The 23,987-nt window shown below is 40.9% G+C and overlaps 1 protein-coding gene across 35 annotated transcripts in view; it reads right to left on the minus strand.

The window, feature by feature from the left end:
- The window catches only part of CAMK2B (calcium/calmodulin dependent protein kinase II beta), a 251,461-nt gene that overhangs the window by 113,789 nt on the left and 113,685 nt on the right, over positions 1–23,987 (minus strand). For all 35 annotated transcript variants that reach the window (XM_073622133.1, XM_073622141.1, XM_073622132.1 and 32 more), the window contains exons 3-4: positions 19,899–19,958; positions 14,939–14,993 (exon numbers count right to left, since the gene is read on the minus strand). In XM_073622133.1, coding sequence (XP_073478234.1) covers positions 14,939–14,993; positions 19,899–19,958 — 115 coding nt within the window. The remainder of the gene's footprint in view (positions 1–14,938; positions 14,994–19,898; positions 19,959–23,987) is intronic.

The raw sequence follows: 23,987 nt of genomic DNA on the forward strand, positions 1-23,987 counted from the left end.
AAGTTCTCCAATGATGGTTTTTACGTTATATATGGCACAATAAGTCTTATCGTATTGCGAGCTCCACAATCTTTGCCCACCATACTCGTGGAGGTCTTAGGGCACCAAACATTATCAAATGTTATTACGCTACTCACGTAAGCACCATTGCCTCCCGGTCAAGCCAATATGCTCCCAATAGATGGTCAGAAATTGAACGGGGCTCCCTTTACCCTGTATACCCCTGCTCTCTGTTATAGTCTCCATCTATTCATGGCGATGCTGTGTTAAAACGTATGTGCTTAGGACCTATGCTATTTACTATGCAGGTATGGTGAAGTACCTATAAGAAAAGTACTCTCTCTCTTCACCATGTCCTCCTCTCACTAATGTTCTCTTTAATCCTCTTATCCCTGTTAGCATCTCTTATGGGCGTATGGCGAGCTGGGCCCATGTTACGTTAAATCAGCTTTGTCATTTTGTAAACCCTGTTTCTTGTAAGTTGCTTTCTTTTGGAGATTTACAATCCAAACATAATATACCCAAACAGATTCACTACTCGTATCTCCAAATTTGACACCTTTTCTCCTCTTTATCCCCATCATGTACACATTTGAATATACTTGTGCTCAGGGACCCTACCAATCCCAATTAATCTCATCTATTTACAAAATTTTGCATGAAGCCACCCCACTTGATACAGACCTTCACTCTTATATGTGCAGGTGGTCACAACTTTTACAAAGACCCATACCTTTACCCTTTTGGGATAAGATTTGGACATCTGTATATAAATCATCTAGATATGTGGTGCAGAAAGAGACTACTGTCAAGATTTTAATGTTTTGGTATAGAACCCCTGAAGTGCTCCATTGTCATGATTCTTCTATCTCTCATTTATACTGGCGTTGTGGTACTGACACTGGGTCTCTTTTCCATAGTTTTTGAAAATGCTCCCTAATACAACCTTTTTGGGCTAAGGTGATGTCTAACCTCCAAAACTTGTTGAATGTATCATTACCACTAGACCCATTACATTACCTGCTGGGTCTTCCCTTTCCTGGGCTAAAAAAAGTCGGCAAAACAATTTATCTCCAAATCTTACTGGCTGCTCGTAGGGTTATCCCACTGTGCTGATTATCGGAGAAGCCCTCTCCCAACTCCCTGTTTCTTCAAACTATTTCTGAGATCCGCAGAATGGAATTTCTCACTGTATTTATCAATCAAACAATGCCACAATTTAACAAAATATGAGAAACTTGGGACCAATCTGAGTATGGTACTGTATTTATTTGTACTGTTTTGTATCCCTTTGAAATGACAGATTGGGCCCAGAAGTTAAGTCTGGGATCCAGAGTGGCGCAAAGGCCAACAGAGGCACCCCCTCATTATGATGAGGACTTCTGGAAGGGCTTGGTGGGCTTAGTAGGCAAGTGTTAAATTAGTAAAAGACAACATATGCTAATGCACATTCAGTTCAGAACACCAGTACATAAAGAGTTAATTACATAAGTGTTTAAGATATAACCACGGATTGGGTTTCCTCAAGAAAAACCCAGGTATAATACTCTCTAAATAAATAATAGGTGGCACTTCAAACAGCTAGCTTTTCAAATTTTATGTATTTACAATATGAAAGGAAGCATCATTGATAGACATAATAAATTGTAGTACATGCACAAGATCTCACAGTTTATCTAGACAGAAGCAGACTCTCAACTACAAGCACCATATGTTTTCATTAGAACAGGGTGGAGATCTACACAAAAAGTACAGCAATTAACCACTTCAGCCCTGGAAGGTTTTACCCCCTTAAAGCAGACCTTCAGTCATTTTTTCAACTTTCCTTCTATTAAATCTTCTGCCCTTGTTGTTTTAACTTTGGATAGTAAAACATTTTTTTTCTGCCAGTAAATACCTTATACAGCCCACTTCCTGTGTCTTGTCTGGAAAAAAGCCTAGGCTTATGACATCAAGCTCTCTCTCTCACTCTTATGAGAGTTTGCCAGGAAGGGAGGGAGGATGAGTCATAAGAAGGCCAATAAGAGCTGCAGAGCTGGAGGTGTGCCTCTGTGTGTCTGTGTAAATCCAGGAAGTGAACAGGCATAAGCTTCAGCTGCCCACAGTTAAAATTGATGCAGCCAGACTCAGTGGAGGGAGATTTCTGCAGCATATTTGGCAAGTACAGAATCACAGTATATGTAAAATAATATGCAAAGTGGTTTGAGGGAAGCTTCAGAATGGCAAAGATATTTTTATTACAAATTATGTGAGCAGACTGCAGTTCCTCTTTAATGACAAGGCCATTTATTGCCAATTTAACTGACAATTGCGCGGACATGCGATGCTGTACCCAAATGAAATTGATGTCATTTTTTTCCCCACAAATAGAGCTTTCTTTTGGTGATATTTGATCACCTCTGCGGTTTTTATTTTTTGGGCTAAAAACAGAAAAAGAGCGACAATTTTGAAAAAAAAACAATATTTTTTACTTTCTGCTATAAAACATATCCAATAAAATCTGTATTCAGCTACATATTTTTGGTAAAAAAAAAAAAGTTATAGCGTCTACAAACGATGGGATATTTTCTATGGAATTTTTATTTATTTATTTTTTGCTAGTAATGGCGGCGATTAGCGATGTTTGGTGGGACAAATCGGACACCTAACTGACACTTTTGACACTTTTTTTGGGGACCAATGACACTAATACAATAAAAATATGCACTGTTACTGTACTAATGACCCTAGCAGGGAAAGGGTTAACATCAGGGGCGATCAAAGGGTTAAGTGTGTCCCTAGGGGTTGCTTGCTAACTGTGTGGGGGTTGCTCTGACTGGATGAAGATAGAAATCGGTGTTCCTGCTTAGCAGAAACACAAGATCAACATCTTCTTCCCTGTCAGAATGGCGATCTGCCTTGTTTACATAGGCAGATCGCTGTTCTGCCTCTCTGGGAAAGGATTGCGGGTAGCCGGCAAACATCGGGTCCGCCGGACCCCGCTGATTGGCATACCCTGTGTCCAATCAGTACGATCGTTATTGCACGAAGTGACGTACAGGCAGTAAATATGTAGGCAGTCGGCAAGTGGTTAGTAAACATATGGATAGATACTAGAAAGAACCTTTAGCTGGCAACTAGACACTTAGGATCAAGTGGAGATGATTTTAGTACTTGCACAAAATCTCCTCAGAGTTCTTCTATCTAAACAGAATGCGGACTCTCAGCTACAACCACCATCTCACTTGAGAAAGGGGTCTTTACCCCAAAACATTATAATTACCATCTCCGTCGGATCCTGTGTGTCTGCATGCCAGCTAAAGGTTCTTTCTGGTATCTATCCATGTGTACTGATGTATGTTATTTGCTGTACTTTTTCCTGAATCTCTTCCCTGTTCTAACGAAAATGTATATGGTGCTTATAGCTGAGAGTCTGCTTCTGTTAAGATAGTGGAATTGTGGGGAGATTATGTGCCTGTGCTAAAATCACCTCCACTTTATCCTGAGTCTCCACATGCCAGCTGACGGTTCTTTCTGCTATCTATCCACATGTTTGTTAGCTGCTGAACTTTTTGCCTGGATCTTCTCCCTGCTCTAATGAAAATGTATATGGTGCTTGTAGCTGGGAGTCTGTTTTTGTCTAGCTAGAGGGACTATGGGAAGATCTTGTGCATATACTACAATCACTTCCACCTGATCCTCAGTGTCTACATGCCATCTTGTTCTTTCTACTATCTGTCCATGCATATTAAGGTCTGCTGATTGATGTACTTTTTCCCTTAATCTCCTCCCTGCTTAAATGAAAGTATAGATGGTGCTTGTAGCTGAGAGTCTGCTTCTGGCTAAATGGAGGAATTGTTGGGGAGATCTTGTGCATGTTCTACAATTTATTGTTATTCTTCTATATAGTGCTTACTTTCATAAATGCATGGAATTTGAAAATCTAGGTCTGACTGCTGCCTATTTTTTTTATCTGGAAAGGAAGCATTGAGCCTTGGTTTTGAAGATGATGCCTGGAGAGTAGAGTAGAGTAGAGGTAGAAGCCATAGGGGTAGACGTCTTAGACTTCTTATTGGTTAGGAATACCTTCACCCAAATAAATTCAGTCACTTCCTTGATGAACTTCTAAGGAGTAACCCAAAATTGTATTCATCATCAAAAAGCATGTGTAGAAGGCATTTCTTACTAGTATGCTCAACAGACCAAGCTTTTAGCCACAAAATCCTGCACATGGGCACAGAGATACAGTAAAAGCAAGAAATCTGCTTTTGTCAGACAGGATGCATGGTGCGTGCCAGAGAAAGAAAAAGAGTCAGAACAGTGACGGGAACAGTGTCAATATAGCACATGGCTCCGGGACAAGGGAACAGCTATTACCCTGAGCGGTGTTCTCAGTCTCCTGTATGTAGGCCATCTGCGGAATGTATGCTATTAGGCTGTTTTGGCCTAGCTTTCTTACACCAATTTTAGTGCTTGCTGAGAGGCGTTGGAGTTAAAAGAGCAGGGGGTGCCATAATAAAATGAATAACACTTAAATCCTCTGACTTCTAAGCCATGAAGTGTGCTGTGCCTTGCAAATAATGTTTAAAGTATTAAGGTCAGGAACTGGATTCCATGTACAAGGAAACCCTGTCCTAACTTATCCATGACGCTGGGACTATTCAGATGTTGATAGAAGATACAGATGAAAAAAAAAATCTTTAATGGTTTAAAAAGAAAAAAATCTTCTGCAGAAAAGTACAGGTCCATAAGGACACAAAGCTGGAGCCTTACATGGTGGATGGGCTATATGGGTACACTCTAGGGGCAGCGCAATCAAAGGTTTTTTGCCAGTGACCAATCACTTGACGGTAGCAGGATATAACCACTGGTCTAAGTCCTGTGTCCTGTACTATACAATTAAGATAATAATGTTGACACCTGGACATCCAAAACCCTGCCCCCCCCCCCCCCCCCAAAAAAAAAAAGACAAATTGAATAACTTTCACTGAGCTAAAAATGATAGCATTGATCTAGCTTGCAAGCTTGGTGGGAATCAGCGCTACCATTGACTGCATAGAGAGCCAAGAACTGCCCAAGGTTCTCTACATGCTTGCTCACCAGCAGTGCTGAGGCAGAAGTTGCTAGTATGGTCTCTCACATGAACACTGATCAGGTTCAATTATTTATGTCAGAGAACCGTTCTTAGGAACTGTGCTGTGTAAGAACTACTGTTAAATGATCATGTGACACTTGCAATACTTCCTAATTTGCAACCTGCACAGAGATCTGAGGCTGTGAGATATGTGCAACAACAGGGTATATTAAATGGAAACTATAATGCTGAACCCACACCTTTGTGCTGCAGTAACGCACACGTAAGCATAGTGTACCATGCACACATTAGTGTATTGCTGTGCCATTATTATTACATGGTACCTGACCACACTAGCATTGCAGCACGTTGCAACACATTATAAATGATGCACTACCATGCTTTGCCACGTGGGGCATTCTCAGTAAAGGGTCAGGTGCATTTTTGGTGCAATTGAGTACGTTGGTAGTCATATAAAAACAAATTGACTGCCTTAATCCAACACATGTTAACACGTATGCATTGATGCACTGCACAGGAGTGAGGCCAACCTACTGATTTTTCATTAATTTTATAATTAAAGGAAAAATATTTATAAGTTTATAAATTTAACATTTATATAATTTTCTTCCACTTGTATAACATCTTTATTTTATAAAAAAAAAAAGTTTAACACAGGGCATTCACTTTTTGACTGCCTTCATTTAACTGAGGATCCTCTTGGCACTCTAGGAACTAACAGAAGGAGGTTTTGTACCTCCTCTGTTTCATTCAGTGGTGTGCTAAGAATAGATCTAAATAGCAGGAGACCAATTTACAATAGCTATTCACAGCATATTAGAGAATAGCATAAAATTGGAACAGAATATAGGAATAAACCTCGAGATTGGGATTTTAAACATTGTAAGTGTATGTGTAGATGTATTTATACATACATATGATGATTAGAAGATGTGTATATGTATGCATGCATGTATGTGCATGTGTATGTATATATATACTTTTATACATATTTTGATTCATAATGCAATCATTCTATATATAATTTCAGAAGTGATATTAGTCCCTGAAGAAGATTTTGCTTATGCTTGAACATTTCGAAACGCATTGGATATCCCCATCTACCACATATCATCGGAACTCATCCTGATGAAGGAACAGCAAGTAGCTGGGGAATACCACTTCAGGATTGTTTTAAATCTTATATTTATGTTTATGTAATGTCATACCATTTTAGCCCTACCCAGGAGCCCCATGCACTGCTGTGCTCCAGTCCCTTCGGGGTTAACCACCCGGCGGTATTCCCAAGTCTGGCACGAGGTGGATTTTCAATACCAAAAGCGGTAACCCCGAGCCAGACTTGGGATCACATCGCAGGATCCATGTAGAGGTTACTTACCTTGTCCCCTGGATCCTGCGATGTCTCCCCGCTGTGATCTGCGAGCCGCCGCGTCTCGCTCGATTCACAGTGCTGTGCTCCGTTCCCTGCGAGCGTTGGGATGCATGGGGACGGAGTTCAAAGCCAAATTCAAAAAGTAAAAAACACAGTATAGATACAGTATACTGTAATCTTACAGATTAGAGTACTGTATCAAATAATTACACATCCCCTTTGTCCCTAGTGGTTTGTCCAGTGTCCTGCATGCAGTTTTATATTATAAATACTGTTCTTTCTGCCAGGAAACTTGAGATTGTCCATAGCAACCAAAAAATGTGCATTTACATTAAAAGTGCTTGTAGACCAGCTATAAAACAGCGATAAAAAATTAGAATCACTTGGAGAATTGAGCGATAGTGATTTGTGGGGAAATCCGTCATCAAACACTGAAAGTAACGAAAGCGACAATTCCGCAACTGAGCAAATTTCAGTGTTTTTGATTTGATTACATTATTGAATAATTTTTATTATTATTATATTATTATTTGTTATAATTATTTATAGTTATTTATTATATTATAATTTTTTATTTCGTTTTTCAAACTTTATCATACCCGGGATGTCTACTAGACTCTTGTTTGGACAGATTTAAGTGAGTTATTCCTAAGAATTAAAGGCCTACAATATAAAACGCCAAATTTCTATGCAAAATAATTGTACCGCTTTCAGCATCAAAAATCTGAAATAATCATACTGCCAGGGAGGTTAACTAAGGAGCTCTGACTGAAACTTATCTTTTGCAGCCAGCGGCAGAGGACAGCCCAGTATCTTTTCAGTTTTATCACATCCAGTGATGTGTACGAGAGCCTCGGCTCTCTGGGGAGTCTCCCCCATTCGCTAGGACAGCAGTGGGCACCATTGGCCAATGAGATTAAAGGGGGCCAAGCCGCGGCTCTGTGTGTTAATGGACACACAGAGCAGTGGTTAGGGAGCGAGCCTGCTCGGGTGCCCCTAGAGCGAGCTGCTTGCTCAGGGGGCATTTGACAGGAGAGAAGAGCCAGGAGCGCCGGCGGGGGGACCCAGGAGGAGGAGGATCGAGGCTGCTCTATGCAAAACCACTGCACAGAACAGGTAAGTATGACATGCCTTCTTTCTGCTCAGCAGTACAGTGCATGCCATTCTTTCTCCCTGCAGGTTGACCAGTTGCTCCTCCATTCCCTGCCTGCCTGGAATCACAGTATAGAGAATTGTCTCTTCTCCTAGTGGTGTTTTGGGCTGGCTGTTGTAGGTTGAAAACACTGGGCGTGGACCTCTTGGCTTCCAGGTTCAACAACAAACAGGATAGATTTGTCACCATGACCAGGGATCAACAGGCCTTTGCAATGAATGATCTGGTGATTCAGTGGGATCCGTTTAACCACTTGCCGACCAGTTCACGCCTATATACGTTGGCAGAATGGCTCTCCTGCGCAAACTGACGTACCTGTACGTCAGTCTGTGAAAGCAGAATAGCGGGCACGTGCGCGCATGCTGCAGGAGGGTGCCCACAGACTCGATGTCTGCCTGCGGCCCGAGATCGCGGCGAGGAGAGGCAGGACGGGGAACTACCTATGTAAACAAGGCATTTCCCCGTTCTGCCTAGTGACATGACAGGGATCTACTGCTCCCAGTGATCCGGAGCAGTGATCCCTGTCATGTTTCAGTAAGCCCATCCCCCCCTACAGTTAGAACACACTAAGGGAACACACTTAACCCCTTGATCGCCCCTTATTGTTAGCCCCTTCCCTGCCAGTGTAATTTTTACATTGATCAGTGCATTTTTATAGCACTGATCAATGTAATGTCACTGGTCCCCAAAAAGTGTAATTTGGGGTTAGATTTGTCTGCCACAATGTTGCAGTCCTGCTTAAAATCACAGATCGTCACCATTACCAGTAAAAACAATACAATACAGACCCTAAATCGATCCCGTAGTTTGTAGACGTGATAACCTTTGAGCAAACCAATCAATATACACCTATTGCGATTTTTTTGACCAAAAATATGTAGAAGAATATATATCGGCCTAAATTGATGAAAACATTTTTTTTTATTATTTTTTTTTTTGGATATGCATTATTGCAGATTTTTTTTTTTTTTTAACAACCCTATTGAAATGTCACACAGGGGTTGATTTATTTAAACTGGAGAGTGCAAAATATGGTGCAGCTTTGCATATAAATCAGCTTCCAGTCTTTTTTTTGTCAAAGCTTAATTGAACAAGCTGAAGTTAGAAACTGATTGGCTACCAGATTTTGCACTCTCCAGTTTTAGTAAATCAACCTCACAATGACATTTCATTAAGTTGTATCTGCTGCCATGCGGTGCAAGGCAGTGAATTGCTTCACATTGCAATGCTTTGGAAAAAAGTATGGCCTGTCGTACTTTTTTCACTGCACACCGCCCACACACGGTGTGCGGTGACAAGGAGACAGTGCATTTTTCCCTTGTGGTGGGACTGCCCTGTAATAGTCACCCAATGCAGTCGGCACCTGATGTAAATAGACCCTTAGGCCCCATACACGCGGGCTGAATATTCAGGCGGTATCAGCCGGTTCAATAGAAACTGGCTGACATTCGGCCCGCGTGTACAGCAGCAGGTCCGACAAAAGCCAGCCGAACGTCTGTCTTCTGCTGAAGGGGCATGACCAGAAAAGGTCTGCTGATCGGCATCTGATCAGTGCTCTTAGCCAATGGCTGAGAGTGCTGACTGGTGTGTTCTGGTGGGAGAACAGTCCCCCTGTCAGAACACAATAGCTCAGCAGGGGAGATTGCTGTACTAACATCGGATGTTAGTACATGATCTCCTACTGAGCTCCTCATTTTTTTCCGTTCAGCCCGCTGGGGTGAATGAAAAAAAAACCCGATAGTGTGTACCAGGGTTTAGAGTGTCTCCACTCTGGATGGAGGAGCAAAAGAGACACCTTTTAGACATCTTCCTGCTTTGCAGTGCTATACAGTGGCTATGCTTGTCCTTCTCCCTGGAAGTAAAGGAATCCGCTAAAGTGGCTGTTGGGCAGAAGTTGAATGAGGCTGAGACAAATACTGAGCCATCTCTAAAACATAATCTACAAATCGCAATATCTGATAAAAAGAAATGTTAGTTACATAAAAAATGAAAGTGTGAAAGTTACATTTAAAAAGTCACTTATGGTAAAAACTGCAATATTACCTTAAAATATGCACTTAAAATATGTTACACTTTCCCTATCAAATGTTGGGGCTGCTGATCAGTTAATGTTTTTAATGACAGGTAAGCTATTATTGGAACATAAACATACTCAGGTATGTAAAGGCTCAGCAGATAAAATTGTAAGAAAAAGAAGATATTGGCATCTAGTAGGGTGGGGGCTTTTAAAGGATTGGTCTAATTAAATACGGTTTGGGAGCTACACACTGTGTTATATATAGAATGATGAGTTCTAGTGCCACTGCAGCACCTGCTTTCAAAAGAAGCACAAGGGGAGGGTGAGCAGCATAAATTGTGCAGGAGTGGGGGACAGAATGTGCACAGGAAGAGAACAGAGGGGTGTACATGTCAGAATGGTGATATACCAAGAGGTGTGTATTTGTTTGAGGAACAGCACAGTGCTACAGTACATGATGGAAATTGACAAAGAGGTGGGTGTAAGATCAGCACAGACCTTTGAGAGGAGGATGCAAGATATATCAGAACTGATGGCAGTGTGTATGAGTGTGTGATTACTAATACAGAAGGATGAAAATGCAGTGGAAGAGGTGGTGGATTCTGGACAGTGACGGGTGTGGGGTAGTTTGAATTGTTCCAGCTGGGTAGATTGGCGGGACTGCTGCGTGCGAGGTCAGCACAAGAATAGCAGAGGTGGCTGCAGGGGAGGATAGAGATGTAGTGTATAGCAGCAACACTCATGTCTTGTCTTCATCTAACGCCCACAGAGCTGTAACACCAAACACAGCCTGGTGTATTTATAGGCTGCATCCCCCCCTCCTCTGTGCCTGCACCAAAATCCTTTGCAGAAAAAGCAGAATGGAGAGCTTAGTTATTCCACCAACAATTCAATATAGCTTCCTTCTTATGTATTGCCAATGATATCATACAGGCATTTTCGGGTGCACATCGTCCATTGGAAAAAAACCTTAACTAACGCTAGGTTTCTTGTCTTACAAATAGATATACAGTCAGCTTTAGGGGAGAATCAAGGTCCAGTCACAGCCTTGGGTACAGAGATAGCTGCCTGGATTTGTCACTGTAAGATAGACTTGGACCTTCCCCAGTAGGAATGGCACATTCGAATTCAAGGTTGGCCATAGACAGACAGATCATTTTCTGAAAGTTATCAACCTGTCTTCATGTGTATCTGCACACTGCCAGGATGCTTCTGGCTACTTTCTCTGATTCATTTGACAAACCAATGAAAAAAATAAATACAGAAGGGTTCATTCTCTTTTCTCTTTAGAACAGGGAATAATTAGTTACTGTACCAAATGTACAGAGGCCTTGTAATATGTGGGAACATTTCTGCATGCAGAAACATTTAATTTTTGAAGGTAAAAATTGGTTGCATTTGGCCTCTAGTTATCTCATCATTGGCAAAAGCACTGGTCATGTCTGTCACATCTCATTTTTAAAGTCATGAGAATGACAAAACATTAAATCTACTGACTGTGACTGTAAAAAGTTAACGTGATTTTTATAACAGTGCTATGAATATAACACTGGCCTGATTTTAAAATAATTGACATTTCAGTTGCCCTTTTTGCTGTTGATACAACATTATGTAAAAATATTAAGCCTCTGCATAATAGCATAATTACACAGCTAGACAACTGATAAAATGGCAACATGTGCAGTTCAATAATAAAAATATGAAACATGTAAGGTTATTCACTTAGGCTGTTGTATCAGCTCTGCCCCCTGTACATTAAGTATAAATACATTATAAAAAATGAACCTCGCACAACTTCAAAAATGTTTTTCTGTTTTAAACCATAAGTAAAAACCATAAGTAAAAAAAATTATAAAGTTTGTAAAGCTTCTCCCTAAGTGTAGGGGTACCCTAAACTGGAAAATATTAACTTTATTATTTTTATTGTTAAAAGTATAACTAAAGGCAAAATGTTTTCTTTAGTTCTAGATAGAGTGGAGAGGGATTAGGACACTTGTAAGTTTTTATTGCAGTCTGTGCCCCTGTTAAAATGGTTGTAAACCCACTTTCAAAAAAAACAAAAAACTAACACCTGCAAGACAAAGGCATAATGAGCTAGTATGCATAGCATACTAGCTCATTATGTAATACTCACCTGAGATCGAAGCCCTTGCTGCGCTGCCGGTACACAGCACCGGCCGGCGTCATCACTCCCGGAGTTACTTCCGGGTATCGTGGCTCTGGCGCTGTGATTGGCCGGAGCCGCGATGACATCACTCCCCCGCGGTAACGGCACACTCACTGAAGCAACGGCACATTGCTTCAGTTTGTGTCAGTGTGCATGTGCCGATGACGTCGGCACATGCAAATACAGGGGATATCTCCTAAACCATTTATGAAATATCCTGGGTAGCTACAGGTAAGCCTTTTTTATAGACTTACCTGTAGCACAAAGTGGTCTGTAAGTGTTTACAACCACTTTAAGGAGATTCACCCTCTCTATTTGTCTTGTTTACTATTATCATTGAAAGTGAAAGTAAAAGAACATCCCAAATCTTGAGGTTGTCCCCAGAAAAGTAAGAGAGGGGAAATCTTCCAATGGGGACACTAGTTCTGGTGGTATACAAAGAATGGCAAATCTTACTTCATGAAAAGATTCTTTATAGTTAAATTGGTTAAGTTGAAGAGTGCCTAACTCACATAAGGTATCAATAGTAAAATCAGTAATGTAATAATGTAACTACTGAAGAACAACAAGAAATATTTTGGTCTAGTGTAGTTATCAGACTGTCCTAGTGTGGTCACAGTTTCTCCAAGGGTTTCCTTTAGCCTTCCTTTTGGATCCTAACAGTTGGTGCTGTGAAAAGCAGATATTTACATGTCTTTTTATTTTATGCTAAATTAGAATGTATTCTGTTTTTAATAACCCCCATAAACTATACAAGCTGAAGGTCATATAAATGAACTTCTCCACAATGTAGCCCAAGTTTAAACCTTAGGTTTCCCTAATAGTCTCTGTCCACAATATGCACAAGCATGTTCTCAATATGCTTTGGCATGGGATTTTCTGATTGTTGTGATACGGAGAATGGTCAAAAAGCCCCCAGCGACCAATGTAAACTTCCACTAATACATCACCACAACACCTGCTTAAAACTCACCCTCAGCACCATAATTTTTCCATTTTACCATTTTTACAATGACTCTGTCAATTTGCCCATTCTCTTTAACCACTTGCTTACTGGACACTTAAACCCCCCCCCCCCCCCCCAGACCAATTTTCAGCTTTTAGCGCTGTCACACTTTGAATGACAATTGCGCGGTCATACAACACTGTACACAGATGAAATTTTTATCATTTTTTCCCCACAAATAGAGCTTTCTTTTGGTGGTATTTGATCACCTCTGCGGTTTTTATTTTTTGTTAAAAAAATTGAAAAAGACCGAATTTAAAAAAAAAAAGTTATATATTTTTTATATTTTGTTATAAAATTTTGCAAACAGGTAATTTTTCTCCTTCATTGATGTACGCAGATGAGGCGGCAGTGATGGGCACTGATGGGTGGCAGCGATGGGCACTGATGGGTGGCAATAATGGGCACAGATTGCTTACACTGATGGCAGCACTGCTAGGTGGCACTGATTGGCACCACTGGTGGGCATTGATAGGTGGCACTTGTGGGCATTCATAGGTGGCTCTGCTGGGCACTGTGGGCACTGGCAGGTGGCAATGACAGATGGCACTGGCAGGCTCAGATGAGGCATATGTGCCTCCTTCCTCTTCAGGAACGATGTCCCCTTAACATAAGCCGGTGATCGGCTTGGAGAAAAAGAAACTGATTACCAAGCTTTTGTTTACATCATGTGATCAGCTGTCATTGGCTGACAGCTGATCACATGGTAAGGGGCCGGGATCGGCCCCTTACTCGGATCTGTGATCATCCAAGTCTCCATGACTCGGTGATCACAGTGCACGCACCGCGCGCCCTGCAGGGTGCATGCTGTGCGCGTGCACAGGGGAGGACGTCCCATGACGGCCTCCCAGAAATTGAGGTCCGCGCTGTAGCTGTCATTTGGCTATGGCCCGGACCTCAAGTGGTTAAAGTCCACCTCCGATCCACATATACTCCCCACAATCTCACATTCTTTTGTTGCTCTTCAGTCCTAACCTTGTGAAAATTTCTTGGTTGATAGTGTCAAAGCATGCACAGAATATATTATGTCACCCCTTGTGACAGTATTTAGGACTGGCCATTGGCCACTGAGGCCCAAGCACTGAATCATGGGAAGAGGTCATAGGCTCCTCCATGTGGGAGGTAAGTGCAGAGCTAATGAATAATCTCAGAGTGAACTATGAGAAAATATAACTATAAATCACAGTGTGCATATATAAATATTAATACATATATGTATAAATCACAGTGCACATATATAATATACCCTTAAAAGGAAAATGATGAACCAAATATGATAATAAAAAAAATGCAAGTGATACAAAAATATAAGTAGTGTCCAAAAATAATGTCCAAAGAAGACAAATCACTGATACTTGAAACAAACAATGAAGGTGAGCCAAACAATATAGGGATAAAAATATCCAAAACCTGGTTGGAAGTGATTGAAGAGTAAACTGAACATCAATGTGATATAGGACAACAAAACGTGCTCAAAGTTGCTGATATGTGGTCCAGAACCAGAGAGTCAAAAGGCTTACCCGAGAGATTGAACCCAAGTAGGTATACACCTAGAGGGTCAATCAGGCTTATGGGGCAACACACCCAGGAGAAACTGCCTCAGCAGACACAACCTCCAACCAGAAGGCCAACTCCAACAGTGGACCTCAACGGGGTAGGTATTAGACAGGAAACCAGATGAATGTTTTTTTCCAATGTAATATCTTAGCAGAGAAGGAAAGAAGGTAGGCACATAGTGTAATTCCGTTTTGAAATCGGAAGATATATATTTTAAAAAAAGAGGAAATACACTCACATTTTAGTAGATAAAAAAGCACTTAGAATGGAAAGCAGTGACTTCAGCAGAGCATCCCGATGCGTTTCGTCTGATAAGACATCACCTGGGGTGATGAGGTCTTATGAGACGAAACGCGTCGGGACACTCTGCTGAAGTCACTGCTTTCCATTCTAAGCACTTTTTTATCTACTAAAATGTGAGTGTATTTTATCTTTTTTTAAAAATAAGTATCTTCTGATTTCAAAACGGAATTACACTATGTGCCTACCTTTTTTTCCTTCTCTGCTAATATATTAAATTGGAAAAACCATTGTTAACATTTTTATATTTCCTCCCCATTATTTGAAAATAATAAGACAGCAATGTACTTACAGGTCGAAAATGAGATAGTGGAAACCCTCCTCTGATATACTGTCATGGAGGCGTACTGCACAAAAAAAAAAAACATACATTTAAACATCAGTTTCAAGCATCAAATAGACCAGTCAGTGAAAAACCAATGCAGTTTAGAGAATACTGCCAATATTTTATAATCAGAAAGCCTGCTCTGTTTACTTTAACCTTATTTTTAATATATCTCCTATATTCCCATGGGGTCGGGACAAGCAGGGTTTTCACACTGCTGTTTTATTCGGCTTACTTTTTTCAAATCTATTTTCAGATCACAATGTATACAATTGGAGATTATCTTGTCAGTCTTAAGGCCTAATGCACACTGGACGTTAAAATAACGTTACAAAAATGTCAGCAGCTTTGCAGTGAGTTTTTCAAAATTTTCAATGTTTTTGCAATAGCATTTTTAGCATGTATTAGAGTTTTTCCACGTTAGCAAGTTCACTTTTGTTCCACTTCCATCCATACCCTCTTTGCAGAAGTCTCTAAAATAAATGCAGATCTCGGATGCAGTCAAGCAGCATACCTGTGTCTGGAAATGTTTACACCTTCTGGCTCCAGTATAAACAAATGTCCATTCTTGTGTTTATGGTCATGCAGAGGGCTGTGAATTAAATAATATTGCCACATTTCTAGCTTTACCATGCACCTGGGATGACTGTTATTCTATATGTTCAGACCCATTGTTCAGACCCATTGCTTGGGCAACACAGACTAGTACAGACTTCAGAGTATGCCAGACCTGGAGATTATATACACATTGGTAGAAATGTTGCTTCTCTGCATCTGTTTTCAGTATTTCTGTTATATAATGATGGGGAGTGTGTTACACTACACATAGAGACTAAGGAAGGCCATAGATGGTGTGATTGTCTTTCCTGCATTTGCAGTTTACTACTTTCAATGCTGCTGGTTCCTACTCTCTTAGTGCTGTTTCCCTGAACTTCCAGATTTTACAAGAAAGAGTTAACAGTGAATAATGCAGTCTCCCACCAGTCTGTTAGTTTGGAGAAGAGAGGAGGAAAAAGGAAGGAAGAACCAGGGGAGTGCCTTGCCATCCTAGGCTATGGTGTTCTGTGTTTCTATTGATACACATAGTGTAGGGAGATGCAGCTCTAGTCCCTGCATGCAAGGATGGCTCCATAGGATACTGCAAGGGAAAGAAGTTTCCCTGAAACAGCAAACTTGCAATTGCAGTTATGGCACCAGCTTAAGCTGAAATATAGGCAAGGATTAAAGATAAAGAAGCTGCAAACTCAGTAAGTAATTCAGTCACCTGCTGAAAAAGCTTCACCCCTTCCCATCCAGCCCTGATGTCCCCTTAAATGGGTCTTTACAACCGTAGGGGCTGGACATTCACAGTGGTTACATAATCAGGGACCCGTCCTGCCGGCTCCTGATTATGATTAGAGACTGAGAACGGTCTTTGCTGGGTGCACACAGTGAGCATGTGCTCAGCACAGAAACCTTGACCGTCTATCTATGCAAATGTGTGGAATGTGGGAGTCAAAGATGCACCCCTACACACAGTACACACAAAACTTGCAGAGCTGAGGCAGTCAGTCACAAGCTGTGTGCTGGAGCTCCCTCCCCTGTCCTCCTCCATCTCTTAGTGTCAGGAGCCAGAAATGACTCATTAGGCTTGAGACTGGAGCGGAGGTTCACCTTCCAGCAGGACAACAATCCTAAACATACAGCTAGAGCTACAATGGAATGGTTTAGATCAAAGCATATTCATGTGTTAGAATGGCCCAGTCAAAGTCCAGACCTAAATCCAATTGAGAATCTGTGGCAAGACTTGAAAATTGCTGTTCGCAGACGCTCTCCATCCAATATGACAGAGCTTGAGCTATTTTGCAAAGAAGAATGGGTAAAAATGTCACTCTAGATGTGCAAAGCTGGTAGAGACATCCCCAAAACGACTTGCAGTTGTAATTGCATCGAAAGGTGGTTCTACAAAGTATTGACTCAGGGGGGCTGAATACAAATGCAAGCCACACTTTTCACATTTATTTGTTAAACATTTTGTAAACCATTTATCATTTTCCTTCCATTTCACAATTATGAGGCACTTTGTGTTAGCCTAGTTAGCCTATCACATAAAATCCAATAGAATAAATTTACCTTTTTGGTTGTAACATAACAAAATGTGGAAAAATTCAAGGGGTATGAATACTTTTACATGGCACTGTACAAGTACCGCGAGCCTTTGTGGCTGTTGGCTTGTAGTTCTCGATGAAATATCAGGGTGCTGTTGAGTGCTCTAGGTAGTCCATTGTCTCTTCCTGTCAGAGTGTAACTTCCTGCTTTTACGAAGTACAAGCAAACAGATACATTGACAAGTCTGCAGGAGCCCTGCATAGCCAGCAGGTGCAATGCTTTCCAGGCTCCTGCTAAAAAAATAATAAATGCACATTTTCTGCCTGCAAGAATATGTGCATTTATTTTTTTTTTTTAAAGTGGAACTTATCCTTTAAGGCTGTCTGACTACTGGGTAACCCCTTGATGACTGATATAGACCCTGCTTTAGCATTGTCTGGTTGCATCTTGATTGGGTGTCCACGAACAAGGGGGGTCCAGTGAGGCAAAGTTCTGAGTTCCAGAATGTCGATGGGGTGTTTTGTTTCCCTTGGGAACCACATTACTTGAGCTGTGAGATATTAGAACATTCCTCCCCAGCCAACAAGGTTAGCTTCTGTAGTTACTACCCTCCATGACTATGGCAAAATCAACTCTCCTATTTCCAAGTCTGGGTTATAAATCCACCAAGCTATGGACATTCCTTGCTCTGGTGTGTTTGCACCAGACCAGCAGTATGTTGTGTTGAAGAAGCCTTAAGTAGAACTGAGGAAAAGGAACAGCCTTGAATGATCCTACCATAGGTTCAGGACCCTCCTGGAGAATCTCACTGAAGCATGTCTTTTTTATCTTAAGGTCCAATAATGGGATCTTAGGGAGAAAAGTTTATTTTTCAGAGGGAAAACTTCTGCCTGGACCACGTCTAGAATGAGGTTTAACTATTTTAGACTAAAGGAAGATTGGAGTGCAGACTTTTGAGGGTTAATTGCCCAGCCTTAGGCCAGAAGAATTTGGACAGTTGTTTGGAAATTTGCAGATAGTTTTGAGGGAGATGAATCCTTCAAAAGGTCATCTAGGTATTATGTGACCTGAATGCCCTGGGTTCCTAAGAGGACTAGTGAGGGTGCAAACACCTTTTAAAATACTCAGAGGGAGTGCCTGAGTACCTTAAAAGGGCTCTGGGCAGAAGTGGTGGTAAAATCTCTTGCAGACTAAGGTCTGAATGGTGGAATTTTTACAACCAAGTCTGAAAGTTTAAACACCTGATAAGTGAATAAAATCAAACACATTCCCAGCTTTCCCATAGTCTTGCACAAAGCAAATTCGATTCAAGGGACACTTACAAAATTGCACTGCAAGTAATGGAGATATCAAGTTTCATGCTTGATGTAAAGTTACAGTATTGGTCCAATAACCAGGATGAACATCTTACCTTTCCATGTCACTGGTCTATATATTGGCTCAACCTTTGCCAATAGGCATACCCCAGAGCAATATTCAAAGTCTGGGAACTATAGGAATGAACCCTAGCCCGGGACCTTTATAGCACTCTGCAGCTTACTTCACTTTGTGCCAAAGTGAGCTTCTAATGCAGGTTCTGGTGCCCCTTACAAACATTACACACAGTGGGCTTGTCAAGGTCAGGGGGTCAGGCCTGGAGAACAGTAAAAAGGCTCCCACAAACCAGCTGGATAAGCACAGAAGCAGGTCACCCTGGCTGATGCCACAGGCTGACCCACAGAGTCTAAGCACTAACAAGTGTTCACCGGAGCAGGAGATGGGTTTTGCTGCGTGGTAGTACCTGGTCGCAGTCCTCAGGGTCACCCCACTAGAAGGCGAGTAAGCCAGGGTCCAGTAGCAGAACAAGCAGGTAGGGATTAAGCAGTCAGTAAACAAGCCAAAAGCCAGTAGCAAGTGGCTGCAGGTTGGGATCATGCGGAAGCATAGTCGGGGAACAAGCCAAAGGTTAGTAATGAGTGTTAGTGAAGATACGAACGAAAGCAGGAATGACAAGAGCGAGATATTAGCTGGAGAGAGCACAATAATCTGGAATACTGGAAGTGCAAAGGCATGGCTAAAATAGGAAGTTCGTGGGAGGAGCAAAGGCTCAGCAAGAAGAGACACTGTCAGACACAGCAGAGGTTGCAGGTTCAGACCTGGGTGCTTACAGGGATCCAGGTACAGTCCCCAAGATACACACCCAAGGGTAACCGATTTGGAAACTGCTAGGAATTGCAAGGCAAATAGCAGTCGTGATAAAAGATTTGAAATAAAAAACTTTGATGGGTTTAAAAAAAAAAAAAAAAGAAGCTGCTCCGGAAGAAGACAGATCCATCACCTATGGACACTAGCAAAAAACTGGAGCCTCGCGGAGTGGGCAAAGTTTTAGGAGTACGCTGTAAGGACAGCCCTAGCAAAAGTTTTTGCCAGTCTCCAATAATCTGAAGGTAGCAGCATATAGCCCATATAGCCCATGTTGACACCGGGACCCTGCCCTGGACTCCTTTTACTTAGTGCCAAGGTGAGCTCCCAAGAACGCACATAAAAATGCGATGCAGAAATCTGCACCGCACTGATGTGAACAGTGCCTTACTATACAAGCATTGCAGAACTGACTTCTGAAGGTGAAGATGATTTTTATGCTAGGTTTTACAGCTATCTAGGGATTGTCAGAGAGCTTTGACAAGAACAAATGGAAACAAAAACTTACAACAGCCTATGTACAGTTATACCCACAGGCTCTTTTAGATGGGATAGCAGATGGAATGGTAAGGGTCACTCTACATCGGTAGTAAGTGAAGTTAGATATGTCAAAAAAAGGAGAAATGAGTATAAAAAAAAGGAATATACTTTTACTTACCAATATTTGGGTGCTTTAATAGACGACAAATCCGGGCTTCTCTCTCTAGTTTCTGATGATCTGTAGAATGAGAAGAGACATATACAATTAATGCACAGGTGCTATGCAGGTTTTTGGTGTTCATCATAAAGAACTTGTTGGCAGGATGGAAAACAGTCAGTTACTGTGTGTCTCAATCAGAAAACAAGAATAAAAACCGTGCTGGATGCCTAAAAATCATATACAAAAGTGAGATAGCGACTGTCACAATACCATAATACCGGTTATATATATAAATAAACAAAAAAGTGCAGCACACTGTGTGCCTCAAAATGCACTTCCATGCTTTAAACTATACCCATTAGTACATGAGAACATGAACATAAGTACAGTACATTGCTGATGCTCAAACCAGATCTTTTCCTTTTGTTATTTTCAGTTAACAAATTGTTTCCCTTTTTTGCTTCGTGTTTCCATTTGCCTTTAATTAAAGCTCTATCCCCTTGTTAATCCAGCTAGGCATGCCACAAAGGTTTTTTTGCATACACATCAAAAGGCCTTCAATTATTTGAAGACTAAAAGTAAGCATGTGTGAACTCTTTGTTTTTCCTTTCTCATTTTGGCTAATACGATGACACCATTGCCTGTTTGTTGACCATTTTTTGTCACAAATGCCTGCTTGCTACCCATGCTACTAGCTTGTTGCCCACATACTGTTACCATTGCTCAATTGTTTCCCACATATTTCCATAAATACCTGTTTGTTACCCATATATTGTTGATTATGTATTGCCAGATATGCCTGTATTGTCAAGTATGCCTGTTTGTTGACCATGTATTGTCAAAATAACAGACGTGTTACCCAGATTTTTTGACCACCTGTTGTCATAGTTGCATCTGTCACTCACTTGTTACCCAAGTATTCTCAATCTTTCTAGTGGGTTTCCAATAGTTTGCTTCAAATGCTGTGAGTTGTCCATATATTGCCACAATCACTAGTGTGTTACCTGTATATTGTCATATTTGTCCATGTACAGTATTACCAAAGTGTACTGCTATGGTGTCATATAGTGAATATCAGATAAAGTCTTTGCTGTTTGTTTTGAAGCTCATACTACTATGCATTGTAATTTAATCCTCCTGCCTCCAACAGAATCTTGGGGTCCTATTATAATGGATCTGAATTTATATGGAAATTTTGACTTTTCCTGTAAAATAGCTTGACATTATCACCTTTGCCTCCCTTATGGTCTGCTGATCAATAAGATGGTTCATGAGGAAACAGGATCAAGATTTAAAGGAAATGTTGAGATTTGCATATACAGTCATTTTAGCGGCCTGTATACCAGCGTCTATGGATTTTTTTGAAACATATGGAAATTACTGAAGTTAGCTTCTGCTTATAGGTGAATAGCTCTGATCAGTGGTTTGTTAGCCACTGATCAGAGCTATCCATTTGTTCAGCAGAATCTGCTGAACAGTTTTGCTATAAGCTCATGGTCAATGAAGTAACTATGAGCTTATAGCAGAAAGAGGAATGCCAGGTTCGTACAGCTGGAAGCGATGATGTAGGTCTGTAAGCTCTCTGGACTTGTCAGGGAAAGGGTTAAAGAATATGTTAAAGCAACATTTCATATTCCTAATATGTGTCTGTTGTACCATGTATGTGTGATAAAAAGTATCCTTTTTTTGTGTTGCTTCCTTTGTGTGAAATTCTTGGTGATTCTACCAGTCCCCATGCTTTCCTATTTCAAACTGACCACACTGGGCATGAAATCACATCCACCCCAGGATGCTCAGTTTTCTGGCTGTGCTGGGAGTACAGCCTGTCTGTCTTTCAATGGGCGGGACTTGTGCTGACACCCCCCTGTACAGCCATTCGCTGTGAAGATCAGTGTATTGCTGTTTCTCCACCCTAGCTCTCTAAGGCCCTTATACAGCTAAAAAAAAAGACTTTCACTTAAAAAGAGAAAAAGAAAGGTACTTATAATGTTTGTTTATATATATATATATATATATACACACACATATATACATATACACACACACACATACATATACACAATGGGGGTTATTTACTAAAGGAAAATCCACTTTGCACTGCAAGTGCACTTGGAAGTAAAGTTGCTGTAGACCCGAGGGGGACATGCAAGGGAGATAAAAAACAGCATTTTAGCTTGCACATGATTGGATGATAAAATCAGTAGAGCTTCCCCTCATCTCAGATCTACCCCTTAGATTTACAGCGACTGCACTTCCAAGTGCACTTGCAGCGCAAAGTGGATTTGCCTTTCGTAAACAGCTTGTATAACAGTGTAAATTTGCTGTCCCCTCAAAATACCTCAAAACACAACCAATAATGTCTAAACCTCTGGTAACAAAAGTGAGTACACCCCTAAGTGAAAATGTCCAAATTGGGCCCAAAGTGTCAATATTGTGTGTGGCCACCATTATTTTCCAGCACTGCCTTAACCCTCTTGTGCATGGAGTTCACCAGAGTGTCATTTCTTCAGTGTTGTCACATGAAAATATATAATAAAATATTTACAAAAATGTGAGGAGTGTACTCACTTTTGTGAGATACTGTGTGTATATATATATATATATATATATATATATACATATATATATATATATATATATGTGTGTGTGTGTGTGTGTGTGTGTGTGTGTGTGTGTGTGTGTGTGTATATACACACACACAGAGGCATTTTGCTTTGCATTTCTATTTTAAACTGAATGGGTTGTTTAAAGTATATGTGAACAAATACCTTGTAAAGCAAACATGATGCTTTTTCTTGAATGGGTAAAGCACAGGTTTGCTTTAAGAAAAATAACTACATAACGTAATAATACTAACCCAGTCATGCACAATAGTCATGTTTATAAAAGCAAAACAACAGACCATTCATAAATCTAGTTCACAGATATGTTAATTGCATGTTAAACCTGAGTAATATAATCTTAAATTCACATCTGTCCTTTCTATCTGGGACCTACATGTACCTGAAATTACAGCCTAATAACATACCACCATGAGCATGGACATGATGCTTATATTTAGCAGTAACATTCTCTTCACATGTTCTGTCATTTTAGGAGCTCTTTATATGTGTTCATAGAAATTTGTTAGCTGTGCCAGATCCGTGCCCCTGAGAGGTAGAAGTATGCAGAGCCCAAGAACCTACTTCTAAGTTACTGCCTATTTCATGTCCGTATGATCGTTCATCTTGCAATCCATATAAGCTCTTTAAAATAGCAGACTGCCGCAAGTCATTTCTTAGCTTAGCAGCCTGTCCAAGTCAGCTGCAAGTATGCCCGTGGGCCTGGTGGTTTATCCCTTATTGACCTCTTCATTCCCTGGGCTTTGTGGCCAGGACCCTTGTAAGTAATGATTATGCTAAGTATTGCAACATGATTTGAGTCTTATTTTCAGAAAGCCACTATTATTACCAATTTGTCCTTAAACTGGTAGCCTGGCTTCCAAATTAGTTGCAAGCACATATTTCATCCTGGAATCTATCATTAGGTCCTTTTTGAGTATTATGAACCAAGAAACTTTCACTTCTCTCTTCAGAATTATGTTAACCTTCTCTAGTATTCAGATAATACATAGAAATCTACTGCTGCTTACCATACACTGATTTGTTAAAAAGTCTTTCTTTAAAGAACAAAACACACTACTGGCTAGGTGTAAGGCCATTGGCCAGTTATCAATTAACTTGTGTACAACCAGTCTGTCGGGTTTTTCCTGAACGATCAGTGCCACTGGCAATAGCCAGTAACACTGATCAGTGTATTCTGGTGGCAGGGAAGGCTCCCCACTGTCAGAGTACAGTAGCTCACTGGGAAGCATTCCCCCATCCACATTGAATGTGCAGACAGTGGATTCGAGGCATTTTCTTTCGTTAAACCCACTGGTTTAACGCAAAAAAAAATCATAATGTATGGGCTGCCTGAGTGAGACTTCAACTTAGGAAGTAGGGAGATAGGATAAAAAGGGTAGCAAGGGTTAACACACCTAGCTATGTCATTACCAGATAACCATATAATATCTTGTGGTTGTGCCACAAAATCGTATTACTCATTAACCAATTCCGGCCCGTAGGC

This window comes from Aquarana catesbeiana, linkage group LG03 (assembly GCF_042186555.1).
Source record: "Aquarana catesbeiana isolate 2022-GZ linkage group LG03, ASM4218655v1, whole genome shotgun sequence".
NCBI classification, from domain to species: Eukaryota; Metazoa; Chordata; class Amphibia; order Anura; family Ranidae; genus Aquarana; species Aquarana catesbeiana.